Source organism: Macaca fascicularis, chromosome 19 (genome assembly GCF_037993035.2).
Source record: "Macaca fascicularis isolate 582-1 chromosome 19, T2T-MFA8v1.1".
In the NCBI taxonomy this organism is placed as follows: Eukaryota; Metazoa; Chordata; class Mammalia; order Primates; family Cercopithecidae; genus Macaca; species Macaca fascicularis.
In genome coordinates this window covers 53,875,107-53,897,852 of record NC_088393.1, presented here as the reverse complement: position 1 = coordinate 53,897,852, position 22,746 = coordinate 53,875,107, and the positions used below count along the sequence as shown (strand labels likewise).

Sequence of the window (22,746 nt, the reverse complement as noted above, 5' to 3'; positions counted from 1 at the left end):
CGGAACCCACCCTGGCCCGGCTCCCCCCGCCCTCCCCGGGTAACGGCCCCCGCTTCCGGTGCTCAGAAACCGGCGGTGTCCACAGGTGGCTCGCTTGGCTTCCTTGTCTGTAAGCCTTTCTCCTAGAGGTCTGTTCCTCCTGGCGAACCATGGGGGACCTGCCGCCCTACCCAGATCGCCCTCCCCAGCAGCCCCCGGACCGGAGGACTTCCCAGGCCTCCCAGAGGCAGTACAGTCGGGACCAAGTTCAGCCCCTGGCAGCGGACCCCGAGGAGGGGCAGCAGATAGCGCCAGACGCCCAGCGTAACGCCCCGGGTTGGTCACAGAGGGGCAGCCTGTCCCAACAGGAGAGCTTGCTGATGCCCCGGGCCTTCCAGGCTGAGGAAGCCCGGATAGGTAGCATGGAGTACCCATCCATGAACACGGGCTTTCCCTTGGAGTTCCAGCCCCAGCCTTACTCGGATGAAAGCAGGATCCAGGCCGCCGAGGTCACTACCAGCCTAATGCAGCGGCTCCAGCAGGGCCAAAGCAGCCTGTTCCAGCAACTGGATTCCACCTTCCCGGAGCCCCCAGTCAACCCTTTGGACCCGTTCAACCTCTACCAGACAGACCAGTTCTCTGAAGGTGCCCAGCACGGGCCCTACATAAGGGATGACCCTGCCCTTCAGTTCTCGCCCTCTGAGCTGGGCTTCCCACACTACAGTGCAGAAGTGCCTGAGCCCGAGCCTCTGGAGCTGGCCGTGCAGAACGCCAAGGCCTACCTGCTGCAGACCAGCATCAGTTGCGACCTCAGCCTGTGAGCAGGGGCTAGGAGTGGGGCAGGTGGGGGACCCAGGCAGGGAGGGGCCCCACCCAAGTCCCTGCCTCAATCAGTCAGACAAGGGATCGTCCCTCATGGAAAACCAGTGACTGCTCCCGGCCTCTAATTCAGTTCAGAGTCGGAATCAGGGCCAACAACAGCTAGCATTCACTTCCCAGACATGTGCCGGCACTGCACGCACACACGCCTAATTCTCAGGGAGATGAGCACATCAGCCCATCCTGTTTACAGAGGAGACTGAGAAGACACGGAGAGGTTGGGTCGCTTACCCAAAACTACACAGCTAGGATGTGGCAGAGTCAGGATTCCAGAACACGTGATTTGGCTCCCCAAGTCCTCTTGCTTTTCTTTTGTTTTGTTTTCCCCCAGACATAGTCTCACCCTGTCGCCCAGGCTGGAGCCTGGAGCACAGTGGCACGATCTCGGCTCACTGCAACCTCTCCCTCTTGAGTTAAAGTGATTCTTCTGCTTCAGCCTCCCGAGTAGCTGGGGTTACAGGCGTGCTCCACCTCACCCAGCTAATATTTGTATTTTTAGTGGAGAGAAGGTTTCACCCTGTTGCCCAGGCTAGTTTCAAGTTCTTGACCTCAAGTGATCTGCCCATCTTGGCCTCCCAAAGTGCTGAGATTGCAGGCATGAACCACTGTGCCCAGCCCTCCTGAGACCCTCTTATCCTGCAACTAAACCTCCCTGCCTGAGGAAGACACTTGCGAAAGCCACTTAGCTGCAGTCACAATACACTGCTCTCAGCCTCCATTAGATGCCTGGGACGCTCTCTTTATAGGGGAGTGGGCAAGAAATAGAAAAAGTGATCAACTGAAGCTAAGGGCTCAGGTCAAAAATAAGGGAGGCTAAGAGGGCTAGGGAACACATAAAATAGTGGGGGTCTGACCAGGCGTGGGGGCTCAGGCCTATTATCCCAGCACTTTAGGAGGCCGACACGGGCGGATCACCTGAGGTCAGGAGTTCAAGACCAGCCTGGCCAACATGGTGAAACCCCATCTCTACTAAAAAATACAAAAATTATCAGGGCATGGTAGCATGGGCCTGTAATCCCAGCTCCTTGAGAGGTTGAGGCAGGAGAATCACTTGAACCCGGGAGGCAGAGGTTGCGGTGAGCCGAGATCATGCCACTGCACTCCAGCCTGGGCAACAGAGCGAGACTCCGTCTCAAAAAAAATAAATTGTGTGGGTCAGAGAAGGCCTGTCCAAGGTGGTGACATTTGATTAGGGCCCTAAAGGAGGTGAGGGAGAGCATCTTGCAGATAACTGGAGGAAGAGTGAGCCAGGCAGAGCACACGACAAATGCAAAGTCTCTGAGGCTTGCTGTTTTTGAGGAGCTGGTATGTCTGGAACCAAGGGAGAAAGAGGGAGAGCGGGAGAAATGAGATTGATGAAGTAATGGTTCTTACCAAAGCACAAAGCTGGCCCTATCCCTCCAATGCTCAGAATCTGCTATGGCTCCCCATTGCCCGTGGAGGAAGCTCAGACTCCTCGCCACAGCCTTCAAGGCTCCTGACCTGAAACATACAAGGCCTTGCTCATGCCAGTAATCCCAGCACTTTGGGAGGCCGAGGCAGACAGATCACTCGAAGTCAGGAGTTCGAGACCAGCCTGGCCAACATGGCAAAACCCATCTCTACTAAAAATACAAAAAGCCAGGCATGGTGGCGCAGGCCTGTGATCTCAACCACTCAGGAGACTGAGGCAGGAGAATCACTTGAACCGGGAGGCAGAGGCTACAGTGAGCCAAGATCGTGCCAATGCACTCCAGCCTGAGCAACAGAGTGAGACTCTGTCTCAAACAAACCAACAAACAAAAGGCCTTATATGGTTCAGCCCCTGCCCACTGTCCAAATTTCATTTCTAGTCACTACCTGCTCCTTCCTCGGATCCTAGAATCTAGTCAGAATTAACCTCTGGCTATTCCCCAAGTGCCAGCTTTTCAGAGCTTCAGGCTGTCTTCCTGAGAATCCCTAGCCAAAGTCTCACCGCTTCTTACCCTTCCCAGCTTCCATGATGGCCCAACACCACACCCAAGACTGCCAACAAAACAGTTTCCGCATAGCAAAGGGTGACACATAACATGCTTGGAAATCAGACCAACTTGGTTTCAAAGGCTGATTGTGACCAGGCCCGGTGGCTCACACCTGTAATCCCAGCAGTTTGGGAGGCTGAGGCAGGCAGATCACTTGAGTCCGGGAGTTTGAGACCAGCCTGGGCAACATGGCAAAACCCCATCTCTACAAAAAGTACAAAAATTAGGCATGGTGGCACACATGTGTAATCCCAGCTACCGGGGAGGCTGAGGCGGGAGAATCACTTGAACCCGGGAACCAGAGGTTGCAGTGAGCCAAGACCGAGCCACTGCACTCCAGCTTGGGTGACAAAGTGAGACCTTGTGTCAATAAAAAGAAAAATACAAATGCTGGCCAGGCACAGTGGTTCACGCCTGTAATCCCAGCACTTTGGGAGGCCTAAGTGGGCAGATCATGAGGTCAGGAGTTTGAGCCCGGCCTGGCCAACAAAGTGAAACCCCATCTCTACTAAAAATACAAAAATTAGCTGGGGATGGTGGTGCGCACCCGTAGTCCCAGCTACTCAGGAGACCGAAGCAGGAGAATCGCTTGAACCCAGGAGGCAGAGGTGGTGGTGAGCTGAGATCACACCACTGCACTCCAGCCTGGGCAACAGAGCAAAACTTTGTCTCAAAAATAATAATAAGAGGCCGGGCGCGGTGGCTCAAGCCTGTAATCCCAGCACTTTGGGAGGCCGAGGCGGGCGGATCACAAGGTCAGGAGATCGAGACCACAGTGAAACCCCGTCTCTACTAAAAATACAAAAAAAAAATTAGCCGGGCACGGTGGCGGGCGCCTGTAGTCCCAGCTACTCAGGAGGCTGAGGCAGGAGAATGGCGGGAACCCGGGAGGCGGAGCTTGCAGTGAGCCGAGATCGCGCCACTGCACTCCAGCCTGGGCAACAGCGTGAGACTCCGTCTCAAAAAAAAAAAAAAAAAATAATAATAGTAATAATAATAATAATAATAAGAACAATATAAATGTTGGCTAGGTGTGGTGGCTCATGCCTGTAATCCCAACACTTTGGGAGGTCGAGGAAGGCGGATCACCTGAGGTCAGGAGTTTGAGACCAGCCTGGCCACCATGATGAAACTCTGTCTCTACAAAAAATACAAAAACATTAGCGGGATGTGGTGGTGTGTGCCTGTAATCCCAGCTACTTAGGAGGCTGAGGCAGGAAAATCGCTTGAACCCAGGAGACAGAGGCTGCAGTGAGCCAAGGTCGCACTACTGCACTCCAGCTTGGGCAACAGAGCGAGACCCTGTCTGAAAAATAAATTTAAAAAATCAAATTGCAAACCCTCTCCCATCCCTGGCACCCCCAGGCCCCATTCAGTACTTTATGTGTCACCCTATAAATTGCCACCCCATGCCTGACACGCTGTATATATTTTGCTTGTTTGATTAGTCTCAGTCTCCATCATAAGAATGTCGGCCGGGAGGCCACACGTGGCGGCTCACGCCTGTAATCCCAGCACTTTGGGAGGCCGAGGCGGGCAGATCACCAGGTCAGGAGATCAAGACCTTCCTGGCTAACATGTTGAAACCCCGTCTCTACTGAAAATACAAAAAATTAGCTGGGCGTGGTGGCAGGCACCTGTGGTCCCAGCTACTTAGGAGACTGATGCAGGAAAACAGCGTGAACCCGGGAGGCGGAGCTTGCAGTGAGCCAAGATCGCGCCACTGCACTCCAGCCTGGGTGACAGAGCAAGACTCTGTCTCAAAAAAAGAATGTCGACCGTTCATGGTGGCTTATGCCTGTAATCCCAGCACTTTGGGATGCCAAGGCGGGCAGATCACAAGGTCAGGAGTTCGGGACCAGCCTGACCAACATGGTGAAACCCCGTCTCTACTAAAAATACAAAAATTAGCCGGGCGTGGTGGCGGGTGCCTGTAATCCCAGCTACTCGGGAGGCTGAGGCAGGAGAATCGCTTGAACCCGGGAGGCAGAGGTTGTAGTGAGCAGAGATGCACCACTGCACTCCAGCCTGAGCAACAGAGCAAGACTCCATCTCAAAAAATAAATACAAATAAGTAAACAAGGGGGGAGGGGGGAGGGATTGCATTGGGAGTTATACCTGATGTAAATGACGAGTCGATGGGTGCTGACAAGTTGATGGGTGCAGCACGCCAACATGGCACAAGTATACATATGTAACAAACCTGCACATTATCCACATGTACCCTAGAACTTAAAGTATAATAAAAAAAAATAAGGCCGGGCGCGGTGGCTCAAGCCTGTAATCCCAGCACTTTGGGAGGCCGAGGCGGGCGGATCACAAGGTGAGGAGATCGAGACCACAGTGAAACCCCGGCTCTACTAAAAATACAAAAAATTAGCCGGGTGCGGTGGCGGGCGCCTGTAGTCCCAGCTACTCAGGAGGCTGAGGCAGGAGAATGGCGGGAACCCGGGAGGCGGAGCTTGCAGTGAGCCGATATCGCGCCACTGCACTCCAGCCTGGGCAACAGCGTGAGACTCCATCTCAAAAAAAAAAAAAAAGAAAAGAAAAAAATAAGTAAACAAATAAATAAATGTCAGCTACACCTGGGCAGGAACCTTTTCTGTTCCCTACTGTGTCCCCAGCACCAGGCACAGGGCCAGGCACATGGGAGCCGGCTCAGTGAGCTGAGTGAGTGAGGCCCCTCTCTTCCCACTCCTCCTGCGGGAGGCAGGTACGAGCACCTGGTGAACCTGCTTACCAAGATCCTGAACCAGCGGCCCGAGGACCCCTTGTCTGTCCTGGAGTCGCTGAACCGCACCACGCAGTGGGAATGGTTCCACCCCAAGCTGGACACGCTGCGGGACGAGCCCGAGATGCAGCCCACCTACGAGATGGCAGAGAAACAGAAGGCGCTGTTCACCCGGAGTGGAGGCGGTGCCGAAGGCGAACAGGAGATGGAGGAGGAGGTGGTGAGTGAGCCAGTCAGGAGAGGTGGGCTTCAGGGTCAGTGGGAGCCCAAGCATACTTAGGGCACAGCCTGTGTCGAGGCCCGGAGGCAAAAGACAGCATTGGACAATCCAGTCACAAAATAACTTCAGTCTCGGCAGGATGGGGTGGCTTATGCCTGTAATCCCAGTGCTTTGGGAGGCCGAGGTGGGTGGATCACGAGGTCACGAGTTCAAGACCAGCCTGGTCAATACGGCAAAACCCTGTCTCTACTAAAAATACAAAAATTAGCTGGGTGTGATGGCGGGCGCCTGTAATCCCAGCTACTCAGGAGGCTGAGACAGGAGAATCACTTGAACCCAAAGGTAGAGGTTGAAGTGAGCCGATCCCACCACTGCACTCCAGCCTGGGCAACAGAACGCAACTCTGTATCAAAAAAAACAAAAAACCAAAAAAAAACAAAAACAACTTAAGTCTCATGGGTGCCCCCAGTGGAGGAGGCAGGACCAGGTCACAGGAGGCCTTGAACACCAGGCAAAGGATGTGGGCTTTCTTCTGAGGCCACTGGAGCACCGCTGAATGGTTTGAAGCAAAGGAAAGGCTGTCAGCTCTGCTTTTTATTTTTTTAATTTTTATTTTATTTTATATATATATATATATTTATTTTTTTTTTAATATATATAGTTTTTTTGGCCGGGCACGGTGGCTCACGCCTGTAATCCCAGCACTTTGGGAGGCCAAGGCAGGCAGATCACGAGGTCAGGAGATCGAGACCATCCTAGCTAACACAGTGAAACCCCGTCTCTACTAAAAATACAAAAAATTAGCCGGGCATGGTGGCGGGTGCCTGTAGTCCCACCTACTCAGGAGGCTGAGGCAGAAGAATGGCGTGAACCCAGGAGGCAGAGCTTGCAGTGAGCCAAGATCGCACCACTGCACCCCAGCCTAGGCGACAGAGCAAGACTCCATCTCAAAAAACAGAAAAAAAAAAAATTAAAAAAAAATATATATACACACACATACACACACACAGTTTTTTCTTTTTTTCTTTTTTTTTGAGACGGAGTCTTACTGTCTCCCGGGCTAGAGTGCAGTGGCGTGATTTTGGCTCACTGCAACTTTCACTTCCTGAGTTCAAGTGATTCATGATTCTCCTTCCTCAGCTTACTGAGTAGCTGGGACTACAGGCAAGTGCCCCCACGCCCAACTAATTTCGGGGGGTATTTTTTGGTAGAGATGGGGTTTCACTGTGTTGGCCAAGCTAGTCTTGAACTCCTGACCTCAAGGGATCCACCCACCTCAGCCTCCCAAAGTGCTGGGATTACAGGCATGAGCCACTGCGCCCAGCTGTTTTTGTTTGTTTGTTTTAATCTTTTAATTGGATTTTTCACTTAAGCATACCCTGAGAAGCTCCGCTTTTTAGAAAGCTAAGTCCAGCTGCCAGGCAGAGACGGAGACTGGTCTCTCGTACCGTCTCCTACTCCTCTCTCCAGAAAACGATTTTGCCCTGCAGACCTTTTCTGTGAAATTCAGTGCCTCCTGGAGTCTCTGGACACTGAATCAATTACTCCTTTTCTCCCAGCCTCAGTTTCTCAGTTTATAAATTGAGATCCACTAAGAACTGCAGCACCCAGGACTCATTAACATTCCACCGTCCTCAGAATACAAGATGCTTTTCGGCCGGGCGCGGTGGCTCACGCCTGTAATCCCAGCACTTTGGGAGGCCGAGACGGGCGGATCACGAGGTCAGGAGATCGACACCATCCTGGCTAACACGGTGAAACCCCGTCTCTACTAAAAAATACAAAAAACTAGCCGGGCCTGGAGGCGGACGCCTGTAGTCCCAGCTACTCGGGAGGCTGAGGCAGGAGAATGGCGGGAACCCGGGAGGCGGAGCTTGCAGTGAGCTGAGATCCGGCCACTGCACTCCAGCCTGGGCGGCAGAGCGAGACTCCGTCTCAAAAAAAAAAAAAAGAATACAAGATGCTCTTCAACTTCTGCATGGGATCAGGTCCCAATAAATCCATTATAAGTCAAAAATACTGGCCGGGCACCGTGGCTCATGTCTGTAGTCCCAGCAACTTTGGGAGGCTGAGGTGGGCAGATCACCTGAGGTCAGGAGTTTGAGACCAGCCTGATCAACATAGTGAAACCCCATCTCTACTAAAAGTACAAAAATTACTCAGGCGAGGTGGCGGGCGCCTGTAATCCCAGCTACTCGGGAGGCTGAGGCAGGAGAATGGCTTGAACTTAGGAGGTGGATGTTGCACTGAGCCCAGATCGCGCCTCTGCACTCCATCCTGAGTGTGAGAGCAAGACTCCATCTCAAAAAAAAAAAAAAAAAAACATAGGTCAAAAATGCATTTAATACCCTGATAAACCCACCCTAAAGTTGAAAACTCTAAGTCAAGGCCGGGCGCAGTGGCTCAAGCCTGTAATCCCAGCACTTTGGGAGGCCGAGGCGGGCGGATCACAAGGTCAGGAGATCGAGACCACAGTGAAACCCCGTCTCTACTAAAAATACAAAAAAATTAGCCGGGCGCGGTGGCGGGCGCCTGTAGTCCTAGCTACTCAGGAGGCTGAGGCAGGAGAATGGCGTGAACCCAGGAGGCGGAGCTTGCAGTGAGCCGAGATCGCGCCACTGCACTCCAGCCTGGGCAACAGCGTGAGACTCCGTCTCAAAAAAAAAAAAAAAAAAAGAAAACTCTAAGTCAAATTATCTTAAGTCTGGGACTGGCTATATTTAATTTCACAAACCCAGAATTGGATGATGCTTAAAATTGGGGCGAAGTGTTCTTTCACTCGTTCAACAGACTTTTGTTCTGGACTCTATGATAATTCTGACACCTGCTTGGTCCCCTGCCAAGACTTTTAGGAGCGTGCTCTCATTTCATCATGTAACTCAAGCGCCAGGCGTTCATTCTACATGCTGTTACTCTCTGCACACAGAGCCAGTCACTGAGACATTGAGAATCACCAGCTGGAGGGCTTTTCTTTTCTTTTTTAAATTTTAATTAATTGCGACAGGGCCGGATATGGTGGCTCACGCCTGTAATCCCAGCACTATGGGAGGCCGAGGCGGGTGGATCACGAGGTCAGGACTAAAATACAAACATTGTACCAAACACAAAAAATACAAACTACAAAAAACGCACTAAAAATACACAAACTAGCTGGGCGTGGTGGTGCATGCCTATAATCCCAGCTACTGAGGAGGCTGAGGCAGGAGACTGGCTTGAACCCAGGAGGCGGAAGTTGCAGTGAGCCGAGATCATGTCACTGCACTCCAGCCTGGGTGACAGAGCAAGACTCCGTCTCAAAAATAATAATAAAATAAATAAATAAATAATAAAGATTTCGGGACTGATTGAATAATAAAGTGTTGGTGACAGCCTTGTGGCCACGTGGATAGGGGCTGGCAGGCATTTCCCTGGGAGAGGGAAGGATATTGGTCTGTGGCCTGTGCAGATGTACATTACACTTCTTTCCCTGGCTTCTGAGCCAAAACTTTGCTGGCTTCTTTTTTTTTTTTTTTTTTTGAGACGGAGTCTCCCTCTGTCACCCAGGCTGGAGTGCAGTGGCACGATCTCCGCTCACTGCAGGCTCCACCTCCTGGGTTCATGGTATTCTCCTGCCTCAGCCTTCCAAGTAGCTGGGACTACAGGTGCGTGCCTCCACGCCTGGCTAATTTTTTGTATTTTTAGTAGAGACGGGGTTTCACCATTTTAACCAGGATGGTCTCGATCTCCTGACCTTGTGATCTGCCTGCCTCGGCCTCTCAAAGGGCTGGGATTACAGGCATGAGCCACTGTGCATGGCCGTAAACTTTGCTGGCTTCTAGTTTCAGCTTGCTTGCCTTCAATCCCTTTCTGAGCCTCGCTCTCTCTCTCTCTTTCTCCTTCTTTCCTTCTTCCTCTTTTTCCTCCTCCTCCTCCTCTCCTTTTCTTCTTCTCCTCCGCCCCACCCGTCCTCTGGCTGTGTGAATCAAGCAAATGGTATAGATGGAGGCAGTGAGGGCAGACGTATTACCATCCTCTAACATCACTGACTCCTCCGTTCAAGACCTGTCTTCTCCCTTAACTTTCTGTGAAACATGGAGTTCGTGTTAGGAATGCATCAGGCTTCAAGTCACAGAAATCGTGAATAAAAGTGGCTTGTTACAGGAGGAAGAAGGTCAGGGTGGGTAAGGCAGCTGAGCAATGCTACTGGGGACCAGGCAATTTCCACCGTCATCTCCACCACCATTAAGGGTGTAGTACTTTGTCTCCCGTGTGTTGCCTCATGGTCCCAAGATAGCTGCTGTGGCTCCAGATCTTATGTCCCCATTCCAGGCAGGAAGAATAGGGAAAGACAAAAGACAAAAGGCAAAAGATTTTCTCCTAGTGTGGTTTTCCCTTTTCTTCTCCATCAGGGACATCCTCTCCAATGGCTTTCCCTACATCTCACTGGCTGGCATGAGTGGCAGCTGAGTTACAGAATCTTTTAGGTTTCTTTCTTTTTCTTTTCTCTCTTCTCTTCTCTTCTCTTCCCTTCTCTTTTCTTTTCTGAGACGGAGTCTCACTCTGTCACCCAGGCTGGAGTGCAGTGGTGTGATCTTGGCTCACTGCAACCTCCACCTCTCAGGTCCAAGCGATCCTCCTGCCTCAGCCTCCCAAGTAGCTAGGATTACAGGCGCCTGTCACCACGACTGGCTAATTTTTGTATTTTTTAAAGATACAGTGTTTCACCATGTTGGCCAGACTGGTCTCAAACTCCTAACCTCAAGTTATCTGCCTGCCTTGGCCTCCCTAAGTGCTGGAATTTCAGGCGTGAGCCACCACATCAGGCCTCTTTTTATTTTTTGAGACCGTGTCTCACTCTGTTGCTCAGGCTGGAGTGCAGTGGAGCAATCTCAGCTCACTGCAAACTCCGCCTCCCTGGTTCAAGTGATTCTCCTGCCTCAGCCTCCTGGGTAGCTGGGATTACAGGCTCCCGCTTGTATGGCTGGCTAATTTTTGTATTTTTAGTAGAGACAGAGTTTCACCATGTTGGCCAAGCTGGACTGGAATTCGTGACCTCAAGTGACCAGCCGACCTCGGCCTTTCAAAGTGCTGGGATTATAGGCGTGAGCCACTGCACCCAGCCTCTTTTAGCTCTCTTGACTCTAGAAAAGTCTGGAAAAGGTAGACTAGGGAGCGGAGCTTCAGCATTCTCCCCTCTGCCCTCCACCCTACCCTGCGCAGGGGGAGACGCCAGTGCCCAACATCATGGAGACCGCTTTCTACTTCGAGCAGGCGGGCGTCGGCCTGAGCTCCGACGAGAGCTTCCGCATTTTCCTGGCCATGAAGCAGCTGGCGGAGCAGCAGCCAATCCACACCTGTCGCTTCTGGGGCAAGATCCTGGGAATGAACCGCAGCTACCTGGTGGCCGAGGTGGAATTCCGGGAGGGCGAGGAGGAGGCGGAGGAGGAGGAGGTGGAGGAGATGACGGAGGGTGGCGAGGTCATGGAGGCGCACGGCGAGGAGGAGGGCGAGGAGGACGAGGAGAAGACCGTGGACATCATCCCTAAGCCCGTGTGGAAGCCGCCGCCCGTGATCCCCAAGGAGGAGAGCCGCTCGGGCGCCAACAAGTACCTGTACTTTGTGTGCAACGAGCCGGGCCTGCCGTGGACGCGGCTGCCCCACGTCACCCCGGCCCAGATCGTGAACGCCCGAAAGATCAAGAAGTTCTTCACAGGCTACCTGGACGCACCGGTGGTCAGCTACCCTCCCTTCCCGGGCAACGAGGCCAACTACCTGCGGGCCCAAATAGCCCGCATCTCGGCCGCCACGCAGGTCAGCCCGCTGGGCTTCTACCAGTTTAGCGAGGAGGAGGGCGACGAGGAGGAGGAAGGTGGTGCTGGGCGCGACTCCTACGAGGAGAACCCCGACTTCGAGGGCATCCCCGTGCTGGAGCTGGTCGACTCCATGGCCAACTGGGTGCATCACACACAGCACATCCTGCCGCAGGTGAGCGCCGGGACTCCCGCCTCCCACATGGCAGGGGCAGGGGGCTCGCGCATGACCCTGCAATACTGACCTCAAGCTCTTACTCTCTGCTAGGCAACTAACATTCATTCGTTCATTCATCCATCCATTGATTGGTTCAACAGATACTGGCGGATAATCCCTTCGGAAACCTTTGGGGGCAGAGGCATTTTTTTTCCTTTTCTTTCCGTTGTTTTTTTTTTTTTTTTTTTTTGAGACGGAGTCTTGCTCTGCCGCCCAGGCTGGAGTGCAGTGGCCGGATCTCAGCTCACTGCAAGCTCCGCCTCCCAGGTTCACGCCATTCTCCTGCCTCAGCCTCCCAAGTAGCTGGGATTACAGGCACGCACCACCACGCCCGGCTAGTTTTTTGTATTTTTAAAGTAGAGACGGGGTTTCACCGTGTCAGCCAGGATGGTCTCGATCTCCTGACCTCGTGATCCGCCCGTCTCGGCCTCCCAAAGTGCTGGGATTACAGGCTTGAGCCACCGCGCCCGGCCTTTTTTTTTTTTTTTTTTGGTGGGGGGGGAACGGAGTCTCTGTCATCCAGGCTGGAGTGCAGTGGCGCAATCTCAGCTCACTGCAGCCTCCACCTCCCAGGTTCAGACGATTCTCCTGCCACAGCCTCCTGAGTAGCTGGTACTACAGGCACACGCTGCCACGCCCGGCTAATTTTTTATATTTTAGTAGAGATGAGGTTTCACTGTGTTGCCCAAGCTGGTCTCAAACTCCTGAGCTCAGACAATCCGCCAGCCTTGGCCTCCCAAAGTGCTAGGATTATAGGCATGAGCCACTACGTCCGATCCTTTTCTTCTTCTTCTTCTTCTTTTTTCCTCTTTTTTTTTTTTTTTTTTTTGAGACAGAGTTTTGCTCTTGTCGCCCAGGCTAGAGTGCAATGGCATGATCTGGGCTCACTGCAACCTCTGCCTCCCTGGTTTAAGCAATTCTCCTGCCTCAGCCTCCCAAGTAGCTGGGATTACAGGCACGCACCACCACGCCCAACTAATTTTGTACTTTTAGGAGAGACAGGGTTCCTTCATTTTGGTCAGGCTGGTCTCAAACTCCTGACCTCAGGTGATCTGCCCGCCTCAGCCTCTCAAAGTGCTGGGATTACAGCACTTTGAGCCACCACGCCCAACTTTTTTTTTTCTTTTAACACATAGCATCTTGCTGTGTCACCCAAGCTGGCATGCAGTGGCACGATCATAATTCACTGCTACCTTGACCTCCAGGGCTCAAGCAATCCTCCTGCCTCAGCCTCCCGAGTAGCTAGGACTACAGGCAAGTACCACCACAACTATGCCTGACTAATTTTTTTTTTCTTTTTCTTTTTTTTTTTCCTGAGACAGATTCTCGATCTATTGCCCAGGCTGGAGTGCAGTGGCATGATCTTGGCTCACTGCAAGCTCTGCCTCCTGGGTTCATGCCATTCTCCTGCCTCAGCCTCCTGAATAACTGAGACTACAGGCGTCTGCCATCACGCCCGGCTAATTTTTTTGTATTTTTACTAGAGATGGGGTTTCAACATGTTAGCCAGTATGGTCTCCATCTCCTGACCTCGTGATCCGCCCACCTCATGCTGGGATTACAGGTGCCTGACACCATGCCCAGCTAAATTTTATATTTTTTAGTAGAGACGGCGTTTCGCCATGTTGGCCAGGCTGGTCTCAAACTCCTGACCTCGAGTGATCCACCTGCCTCACTCTCCCAAAGTGCTGGGATTACAGGCATGAGCCACTGCTCGGGCGGTGAACCCAGGAGGCAGAGCTTGCAGTGAGCCAAGATTGCACCACTGCACTCCAGCCTGGGTGACAGAGTGAGACTCCGTCTCAAAAAAAAAAAAAAAAAGAATCAATGCGTGGTCAGGTGTGATGGCTCGCTCTAGTAATCCCAGCACTTTGGGAGACCGAGGCGGGTGGATCACTTGAGGTCAGGAGTTCGAGACCAGCCTGGCCAACATGGCGAAACACTGTCTCTACTAAAACATACAAAATTTAGCCGGGCATGGTGTCAGGCACCTTAATCCCAGCTACTCGGGAGGCTGAGGCAGGAGAATCACTTAAACCAGAAGGCAGAGGTTGCAGTGAGCCAAGATCGTGCCACTGTACTCTAGCCTGGGCCACAGAGTAAAACTCCGTCTCAAAAAGAAAAAAAAAAAAGAATCAATGAGTGAATGAATGCATGAATGGGGGTCACACAGTCAGGAGTCCTCATCTCAATACAGCAGTTCTGTCGGCCCGTTTCCCACCTCCTCTTAACGGTGCGGCTAAATCTTGCCCTCTTGCCTGTGCCTGGGTCTCTGAGGACAAGGCTGTGCTTCAGTCCTGTTGGCCCTTCACCTCCCCCACAGGATGTAGGCTGGGCTCTGTGCACTGGGGCCATCGCCTGAGCTTCCCCCCACCCCCAGGGCCGCTGCACTTGGGTGAACCCTTTGCAGAAGACAGAGGAGGAAGAGGACCTGGGGGAGGAGGAAGAGAAGGCTGATGAGGGGCCAGAGGAGGTGGAGCAGGAGGTTGGCCCCCCACTGCTAACGCCACTTTCAGAAGATGCGGGTAAGGAAACCTTCTCAGCCTGTACACCACTAGCTGGGGAGGGCTGGGAAGAAAGGGAGGGGTGGCTGCACTGCTGGGGTCCATCTCCCCGGTCCTTCCCTCCCAGCCTCAGAGGCTCTCTCAGCTAAAAAATGGGCGTGATCACAGTGGCCCCATCAGGAGGTTCTGCCATAGATTTGTGGCAATGGCCCAAACCTTAGGATATGGCCTTTTGAGTCCCATGTGGGCCTGGAGGGAGGGGGATGTAGTTGGGGAGCCCTCCCTAAAGACTGGAGCTGGGTGTATGTGTGTGTGTGTGTGTGTGTGTGTGTGTTGCTGTTGTTGTTTTGAGACGGAGTCTTGCTCCGTCGCCCAAGCTGGGGTGTAGTGGTGCAATCTTCGCTCACTGCAACCTCAACCTCTCGGTTTCATGCAATTTTCTCGTCTCAGCCTCCTGAGTAGCTGGATTGCAGGCATGTGCCACCACTCCCAGATAACTTTCGTATTTTTAGTAGAGATGGGGTTTCACCATGTTGGCCAGGCTGATCTCGAACTCCTGACCTCAAGTGATCCACCTTACTCGGCCTCCCAAAGTGCTGGGATTATAGGCATAACCCACTGTGCCCAACCTGGAGCTGGATTTTGGATGAATGGACAGGAATTTCGTAACATTGGGGCCTCAGGCACTCACAGGGAAGTGGAGAGAGAGGCTAGGAGTGGGCCAGGGGACAAGTCCTGGATTTGAAGCCAGATCCTGCCAGGCTGTGCCCTGCCCTCTGCACCCTGGTCTAAACTGATGGCCAACTCAGGAGCGGAATCACAGCGGCTCCTCAGTCGGGGGGCCCTGCTGGGCACCAGGCACTGCAGCAGGTGTGCGCAGACCTTGTCACCGGGCCTCACTGCCACCCTGCAACAAAGGCCAGATGAGTCTCCCCATTTACTGGATGCAGCCAGCCGAGGTGGGTGGATCACCTGAGGTCAGGAGTTCGAGATCAGCTTGGCCAACATGGTGAAACCCTGTCTCTACTAAAAATACAAAATTAGCCGGGCGTGGTGGTGCACGCCTATAATCCCAGCTACTTGGGAGGCTGAGGCAGGAGAATCGCTTGAACCCAGGAGGCAGAGGTTGCAGTGAGTCGAGCTCACGCCACTGCACTGCAACCTGAGTGACAAAGTGACGAGACTCTGTCTCCAAAAAAAAGAGCGTGCGAGAGAGAGTGTGGTCTGCAGCCAGGGTTCAAACACCGCAGCCCGAGCTGTTGGTGGCTGTAGTTCCCCTTATGCCCCTCCAGGCCTCCCTTATTGCTGCCTGCCTTCCTCCAGGGTGCAGTGCAGGGACTGAGGGCCTTCCTGACCCTGCTGCCCACCCTCTGCTGCCTCTCCACCACAGAAATCATGCATCTGGCACCCTGGACCACCCGGCTGTCCTGCAGCCTCTGCCCGCAGTACTCAGTGGCCGTTGTGCGCTCCAACCTCTGGCCGGGGGCCTATGCCTATGCCAGCGGCAAGTAGGTCTTCCCCCAGCCCCTCCCAGCAGGAGAATCCCTCAGGACTTCTTCAAGGCCTCGCTGGGCTGGGCAACTCACCAGGGTGGGCAGAGATGGGGAGGGCCCCCTTCAGGAAGCCCCTAGGACTGACCCCCTCATAGCTCCTATGAGTTTCACCAGGGCTAAAGTGGGAAATACCAGCCCACTAGGATGGGTCTTGGTGATGAGTCATGACGAGAGTATGGAGAATCAGAGGGTGGGAGGGACTGGCTAAGGTCACACAGCACTTGTGGGATACGAACCTGGATCTCCAGCCCCCTGATGACAGGGACAGAGTCCCTCTCTGGGGAAGCTGACTCCTTCCCTGGGGTCCCCTGGACAGTTCTTCCAGTTTTTTTGTTTGTGGTTTTGTTTTGTTTGAGATGGACTCTCGCTCTGTCACCCAGGCTGGGTGACAGTGCAGTGGCGCCATCTCAGCTCACTGCAACTTCCGCCTCCAAAATTCAAGTGATTCTCCTGCTCAGCCTCCCTAGTAGCTGGGACTACAGGCACATGCCACCACGCCTGGCTAATTTTTGTATTTTCTGTGGAGACAAGATTTCACCATGTTGGCCAGGCTAGTCTCAAACTCCTGACCTCGAGTGATCTGCCCACCTCGGTCTCCCAAAGTGCTGGGACTACAGGCGTGAGCCACCACACCCGGCCTGTTCTTCCAGTTGGAAGGCTCTTCTCTCTATGGGGCAGAAACCTTCCCTCCCACCACCAGTTGTTCCAAAATAATGGCAAGCTTGGGCCAGATGCACTGGCTCATGCCTGTAATCGCAGCACTCTGGGTTGCCAAGGTGGGAGGATTGCTTGAGCCCAGGAGCTCGAGACCAGCCAGGGTAACATAGTAAGACCCTATCTGTACAAAAAAAAAATAATAATAAGTTTAAAACTTAGCTGGGCATAGTTGCACGGACTACAGATTCCCAGCTACTTAGGAGGCAGAGGCAGAAGGATTGCTTGAGCCCAGGAGGTCGAGGTTGCAGTGAGCTGTGATCCCACCACTGCACTCCAGTCTGGGCGACAGAGCAAGACCTTGTTTCAAAAAACAAGAATGGCAAGCCGAAGTCACTCCCATATCTTCCCACCCAGTTGCACACTCCCCACAGTCCTTCTCCTCCAGGCACCTGGCAGCCCTCTGCTGTGCCGCGTGACGGGGTTTGCAGCTGGAGGTGGGCGCACCTACCAGCTTTGTCCACCAGATGGCAGGACGATTTTTCCTAGAATTTCCTTTTTAATCTCGATGTGAACTGGGACTGTATTCACTCCTGTATGAATCACAGCCGTGGTGGGATTGCATGTAATCTGGATACTTTAACACATTCCTGGCATTTATTTTTTCCTTCTCTGGAAGCTGGGAAGAGGCACGTTTGCTTTTGCCAACTCCCTTCTTCAGGCCATACCCCAAGATGCCAACATTCCTCTGAAAGCAAATTATCCAAACTTGAGGCTCCACTTGTCCATCCATCCTCTGCTCCCACCCGCCCAATGCTCTTCTGTCCCCCTACCCATTGTTCCATTGTTTTTTTCTTTTCTTTTTCTTTCTTTCTTTTCTTTCTTTCTTTCTTTTTTTTTTTTTTGAGATGGGGTCTCTCTGTCACCCAGGCTGGAGTGCAGTGGAGTGATCATGGCTCACTGCAGCCTCCACCTCCTGGCCTCAAGCAACCCTCCCACCTCAGCCTTCCAACATACTAGGATTACAGACGTGAGCCACTGTGCCTGGCCTCATTTTTACATATTTTCTTTTCTTTTCTTTCTTTTCTTTTTTTTTTTTTTTTTTTTTTTTTTTGAGATGAAGTCTTATTTTGTCGCCCAGGCTGGAGTTTAGTGGTACGATCTCAGCTCACTGCAACCTCCGCCTCCCGGGTTCAAGCCATCCTCCTGCCTCAGCCCTCCCAGTAGCTGGGATTACAGGCATGGGCCACCACGCCCAGCTAATTTTTGTATTTTTAGTAGAGACGGGATTTTGCCATGTTGGCCAGGCTGGTCTCCAACTCCTGACCTCAGGTGATCCACCCACCTCGGCCTCTCAAAGTGCTGGGATTACAGGCGTGGGCCACCGCGCTCGGCTCTCTCTGCCTCTTTATCGGTCTCTGTCTCCCTCTCTCCCTACCTCTTAGTCCCCTCCCTTTCCTCCCATCTGTTCCTCTTCCTTCTCTAATTAAAATTCTGCAGAAAGGCTGAATTGGCTGGGTTAGGACTGGGCACTAATCTCCTTGTTCATTGTCAATCTCCTCTTAGCAGAATATAGGCACAACCCAGGGATTTTTTTTTTTTTTTTTTTTTTTTTTTGAAATGGAGTCTCGCTCTGTTACCCAGGCTGGAGTACAGTGGTGTGATCTCCGCTCACTGCAACCTTCATCTCTTGGATTCAACGGATTCTCATGCCCCAGCCTCCTGAGTAGTTGGGACTACAGGCGCCTGCTACCATGCCCAGCTAATTTTTACATTTTTTGTAGAGATGGGGTTTCACCAGGGTGGTCATGAGCCCCTGACCTCAGTTGATCCTCCCACCTCGGCCTCCTAAAGTGCTGGGATTACAGGCCTGAACCACCGCACCCGGCAGGGATTTTTGTCTAGTTTGTTTACTGCTGTGTCCCCAGCACATAGACAATTTTATTTATGTCCCACATAATATGTTGGACATAAATAAAATGTCACATATAAATAAATTGATATCCAACATAAAATTATGTCTTACGTAAATAAAATAGGAGCCGCATATATAATTTAAATTTGTTTTGTTATTTTTAGTTACTTACTTCTTGATTTATTTTGAGACAGGTTCTCACTCTGTCACCCAGGCTGGAGTGCAGTGGCATGATCACAACTTACTGCAGCCTCAAACTCCTGGGCTCCAGCAGTCCTCCCACCTCAGCCTCCCCAGTAACTGGAACCACAGGCACGTGCCACTGCAACTGGCTAATTTTTACACTTTGGGAGGTGGAGGCAGGCAGATCACTTGAGGTCAGGAGTTTGAGACCAGCCTGGCCAACATGGTGAAACCCCCTCTGTACTAAAAATACAAAAATTAGGCCAGGCACGGTGGTCATGCCTGTAATCCCAGCACTTTGGGAGGCCGAGGCGGGCAGATCACTTGAGGTCAGGAGTTTGAGACCAGCCTGGATAACATGGTGAAACCCCATCTCTACTAAAAATACAAAAATTAGCTGGGTGAGGTGGTGTGCACCTATAGTCCCAGCTACTTGGGAAGCTGAGGTGGGAGAATCACTTGAACCCAGGAGGCAGATTTTGCAGTGAACCCAGGAGGTGGAGTTTGCATCCAGCCTGGGTAATACAGAGAAACCCAGTGAGCACATTTCACCCTGCCATCCACAACTTTGCAGTCATGCTATGCACACGCTTTGTCCTACCCTTAAAGAAAGTTAAGGCTGGCCAGATGCAGTGGCTCATGCCTGTAATCCCAGCACTTTGGGAGGCCGAGGCGGGCAGATCACGAGGTCAGGAGTTTGAGACCAGACTGGCCAACAGGGTGAAACCCCGTCTCTACTAAAAATACAAAAATTAGCTGGACATGATGGTGTGTGCCTGTAGTCCCAGCTACACGGGAGGCTGAGGCAGGAGAATTGCTTGAACCAGGGAGGCGGAGGTTGAAGTAAGCTGAGATCGCACCACTGCACTCCAGCCTGGGCAACAGAGTGAGACTCTGTCTCAAAAAAAAAAAAAAAAAAAAAGTAAAGTCTGGGGTCTTTGAGGGAGAATTTCACAGTGTCTCTGCCTCTCCAGAAAGTTTGAGAACATCTACATCGGCTGGGGTCACAAGTACAGCCCTGAGAACTTCAACCCTGCCCTGCCAGCCCCCATTCAGCAAGAGTACCCCAGTGGCCCAGAGATCATGGAGATGAGTGATCCCACAGTGGAAGAGGAGCAGGCTCTGAAAGCAGCCCAGGAGCAAGCCCTGGGAGCCACCGAGGAGGAGGAGGAGGGTGAGGAGGAGGAGGAGGGCGAGGAGACAGATGATTGAGGCCCGCCTTCTAGCCACTTTCCCCAAGCAGGTAGATAGCAAATTTCCCCTTAGAGGTCGTTAGTATGTATTAATATTTTCACTGTTTGCTTCCTGTCCCCAGAGGGCAGGGATAGAAAAAGAAGGCAACTACTTCAAATAAAATTTCTCCACGGCGTTATGGATGAGCCATTCATTCATTTGTTCACCACATCTGTTGACATGAACTCCAAGCTAGGGCTGTTGGGCCCTGCAGAGGGCACAGACATTGCCTGGCAGTCTCTGCCACCTGTTTGGTTTTTGTCGTTGTCGTTGTTTGAGACAGGGTCTCATTCTGTCACCCAGGTTGGAGTACAGTGGCATGATCTCAGCTCCCTGCAGCCTTGACCTCCCAGGCTCAAGCAGTCCTCCCATCTCAGCCTCCTGAGTAGCTGAGACCGCAGGTGCACGTCACCACATACACTAATTTTTGTAATTTTTGTAGGGACAGGGTCCTGAGTAACTAGGACTGCAGGCACAGGCCACCATGCCCAGCTAAATTTTTTCAATTTTTCGGGGTTTCACTATGAGATGGGGTTTATGTTACCCAAGCCAGTCTTGAACTCCTGGCATCAAGCGATCTGCCTGTCTTGGCCTCCCAAAGTGTTGGGGCACAGCTGTGAGCCACCGCGACCAGCCCCACCGGTTTTATTTGTTCGTTTACCTCACCATCAAACCATTATTGAAATGCCTCCTGTCAGCCCAGCCCTGGGCTGGGGACACAGAGGTGACCAACTAGCCGCAGCCCTGCCTTCCTGGGCCTCACAACACTATAGGGAGAGAGACTCATCTCCAGACAGTGACAGCCCAAATGGGGAAGCCCAGAGGACTGACAGAGCTCCCGAGCCAACTCTTATAAAGGGTCAAGAAAAGAATGGAGAAAGGCATTCCAAGGATAGGGAACAGAATGTGCAAAGACCCAAGGGCAAGAGAGTGTGATACATTGGGGTAGTTTTTCAAGCCTCATTTTAGGTGATAGATAGTGTGAGGAGTTAGTGGTGAGAGATGAGATTGAAAAGAGGTTGACAGGGGCCAGATCACTTGGGGCTTAACTTTGCCCTGAGAGCACTAGGGAGCTACAGATGGGTTTTGAGCAGGGAAGGGCCCTGATCATATTCATGCTTTAGAAAGACCTCTCTAGGCCAGGTGCAGTGGGTCACACTCATAATCCCAGCACTTAGGGAGGCCAAGGTGGGCGGACCACCTGAGGTCAGGAGTTTGAGACCAGCCTGGCCAACATGGTGAAACCTCGTCTCTACTAAAACTACAAAAAAGTAACCAGGTGTGGTGACAGGTGCCTGTAATCCCAGCCACTCAGGAGACTAAGGCAGGAGAATCACTTGAACCCAGGAGGTGGAGGTTGCAGTGAGCCAAAATCGTACCATTGCACTCCAGCCCACATGACAAGAGCGAGACTCTGTCTCAAAAACAAAAAACAAAACAAAACAAAACAAAAGGCCGGGTGCTGTGTCTCATGCCTGTACTCCCAGCACTTTGGGAGGCTGAGGTGGGTGGATCACCTGAGGTCAGGAGTTCAAGACCAAGACCAGACTGCCCAACATGGTGAAACCCCATCTCTGAGCTGAGATGGTGCCATTGCACTCCAGCCTGGGTGGCAGGGCAAGATTCTGTCTCAAAAAAAAAAAAAAAACAAGGCCAGGCGCGGTGGCTCACGACTGTAATCCCAGCACTTTGGGAGGCTGAGGCAGGCGGATCACGAGGTAAGGAGATCAAGACCACAGTGAAACCCTGTCTCTACTAAAAATACAAAAAATTAGCCAGGCGTGGTGGTGGGTGCCTGTAATCCCAGCTACTCGGGAGGCTGAGGCAGGAGAATGGCGGGAACCCGGGAGGCGGAGCTTGCAGTGAGCCGAGATCAAGCCACTGCACTCCAGCCTGGGTGACAGAGCAAGACTGTGTCTCACACACACACACAAAAAAGACGGAAAAACAAAACAAACAAACAAAAAAACCCAAAAACCTCTCTACATGCCAAGTGAAAGGTGGAAGTGGGGGTGAGACAGAAATCTGGGAGACCAAGAGACACGGTTGATGTGGGGGTGAGGGAAGGGCTCGGGTAGAGGAGGACCTAGGATCAGGGCTGCGGAGAACAAGGAACTGAGAAAGAGGAATTGCAGGTGGTTGAATGCAAAAGACTTGGAGGCTGTAAGCAGGGGAGAGTGAAGATAAATGGTACACATCTAGGAAGACACCCAGGTCTGTGGCCTGGTTGACTGAGTGGACAGCAGATCTAACCCTAAGATGGTGATGCAAGAGAGGAGAAGGATTTGGTGTAAGACGTCAAGTTCATGGTAGGATTCTTTTTTTTTTTTTTTTTTTTTGAGACGGAGTCTGGCTCTGTCGCCCAGGCTGGAGTGTAGTGGCCGGATCTCAGCTCACTGCAAGCTCCGCCTCCCGGGTTTACGCCATTCTCCTGCCTCAGCCTCCCGAGTAGCTGGGACTACAGGCGCCCGCCACCTCGCCCTGCTAGTTTTTTGTATTTTTTTTTTTAGTAGAGACGGGGTTTCACCGTGTTAGCCAGGATGGTCTGGATCTCCTGACCTCGTGATCCGCCCGTCTCGGCCTCCCAAAGTGCTGGGATTACACGCTTGAGCCACCGCGCCCGGCCTCTTTTTTCTTTCTTTCTTTCTTTTTTTTTTAGAGAGACTGAGTCTGGCTCTGTCCCCCAGGCTGTAGTGTGGTGATGTGATCATAGCTCACTGCAGTCTTGATCTCCTGGGCTCAAGTGATCCTCCCACCTCAGCCACCTAAAGTGCTGGGATTCTGGGATTCCAGACGTGAGCCATTGTAGGATTTTTTTTTTTTTTTTTTTTTTTTTTTTTTTTTTTAAGTGTGAGATGCCCTTGGGACACTCTAAGGAGAAATCGTAGA

General features: G+C 52.2%; 1 protein-coding gene across 1 annotated transcript; it reads left to right on the top strand.

Moving 5' to 3' along the window:
* Positions 1 to 51: 51 nt before the first annotated feature.
* On the top strand, positions 52 to 20,001 carry RSPH6A (radial spoke head 6 homolog A). The gene is made up of 6 exons (XM_005595574.4): positions 52 to 796; positions 5,572 to 5,809; positions 11,009 to 11,773; positions 14,196 to 14,340; positions 15,710 to 15,827; positions 19,599 to 20,001. The coding sequence occupies exons 1-6, from the start codon at positions 150 to 152 to the stop codon at positions 19,834 to 19,836; spliced, it is 2,151 nt and encodes a 716-aa protein (XP_005595631.2). The 5' UTR covers positions 52 to 149; the 3' UTR covers positions 19,837 to 20,001.
* Positions 20,002 to 22,746: the final 2,745 nt, after the last annotated feature.

What these genes read in the sequence shown, in the direction of transcription:
- RSPH6A (XM_005595574.4), top strand. Translation starts at nt 150, where the DNA reads ATGGGGGACCTGCCGCCCTACCCAGATCGCCCTCCCCAGCAGCCCCCG. An exon ending in GCCACTTTCAGAAGATGCGG is followed by an intron (nt 14,341 to 15,709) that starts GTAAGGAAACCT and finishes TCTCCACCACAG; the next exon opens with AAATCATGCATCTGGCACCC. An exon ending in TATGCCTATGCCAGCGGCAA is followed by an intron (nt 15,828 to 19,598) that starts GTAGGTCTTCCC and finishes CTGCCTCTCCAG; the next exon opens with AAAGTTTGAGAACATCTACA.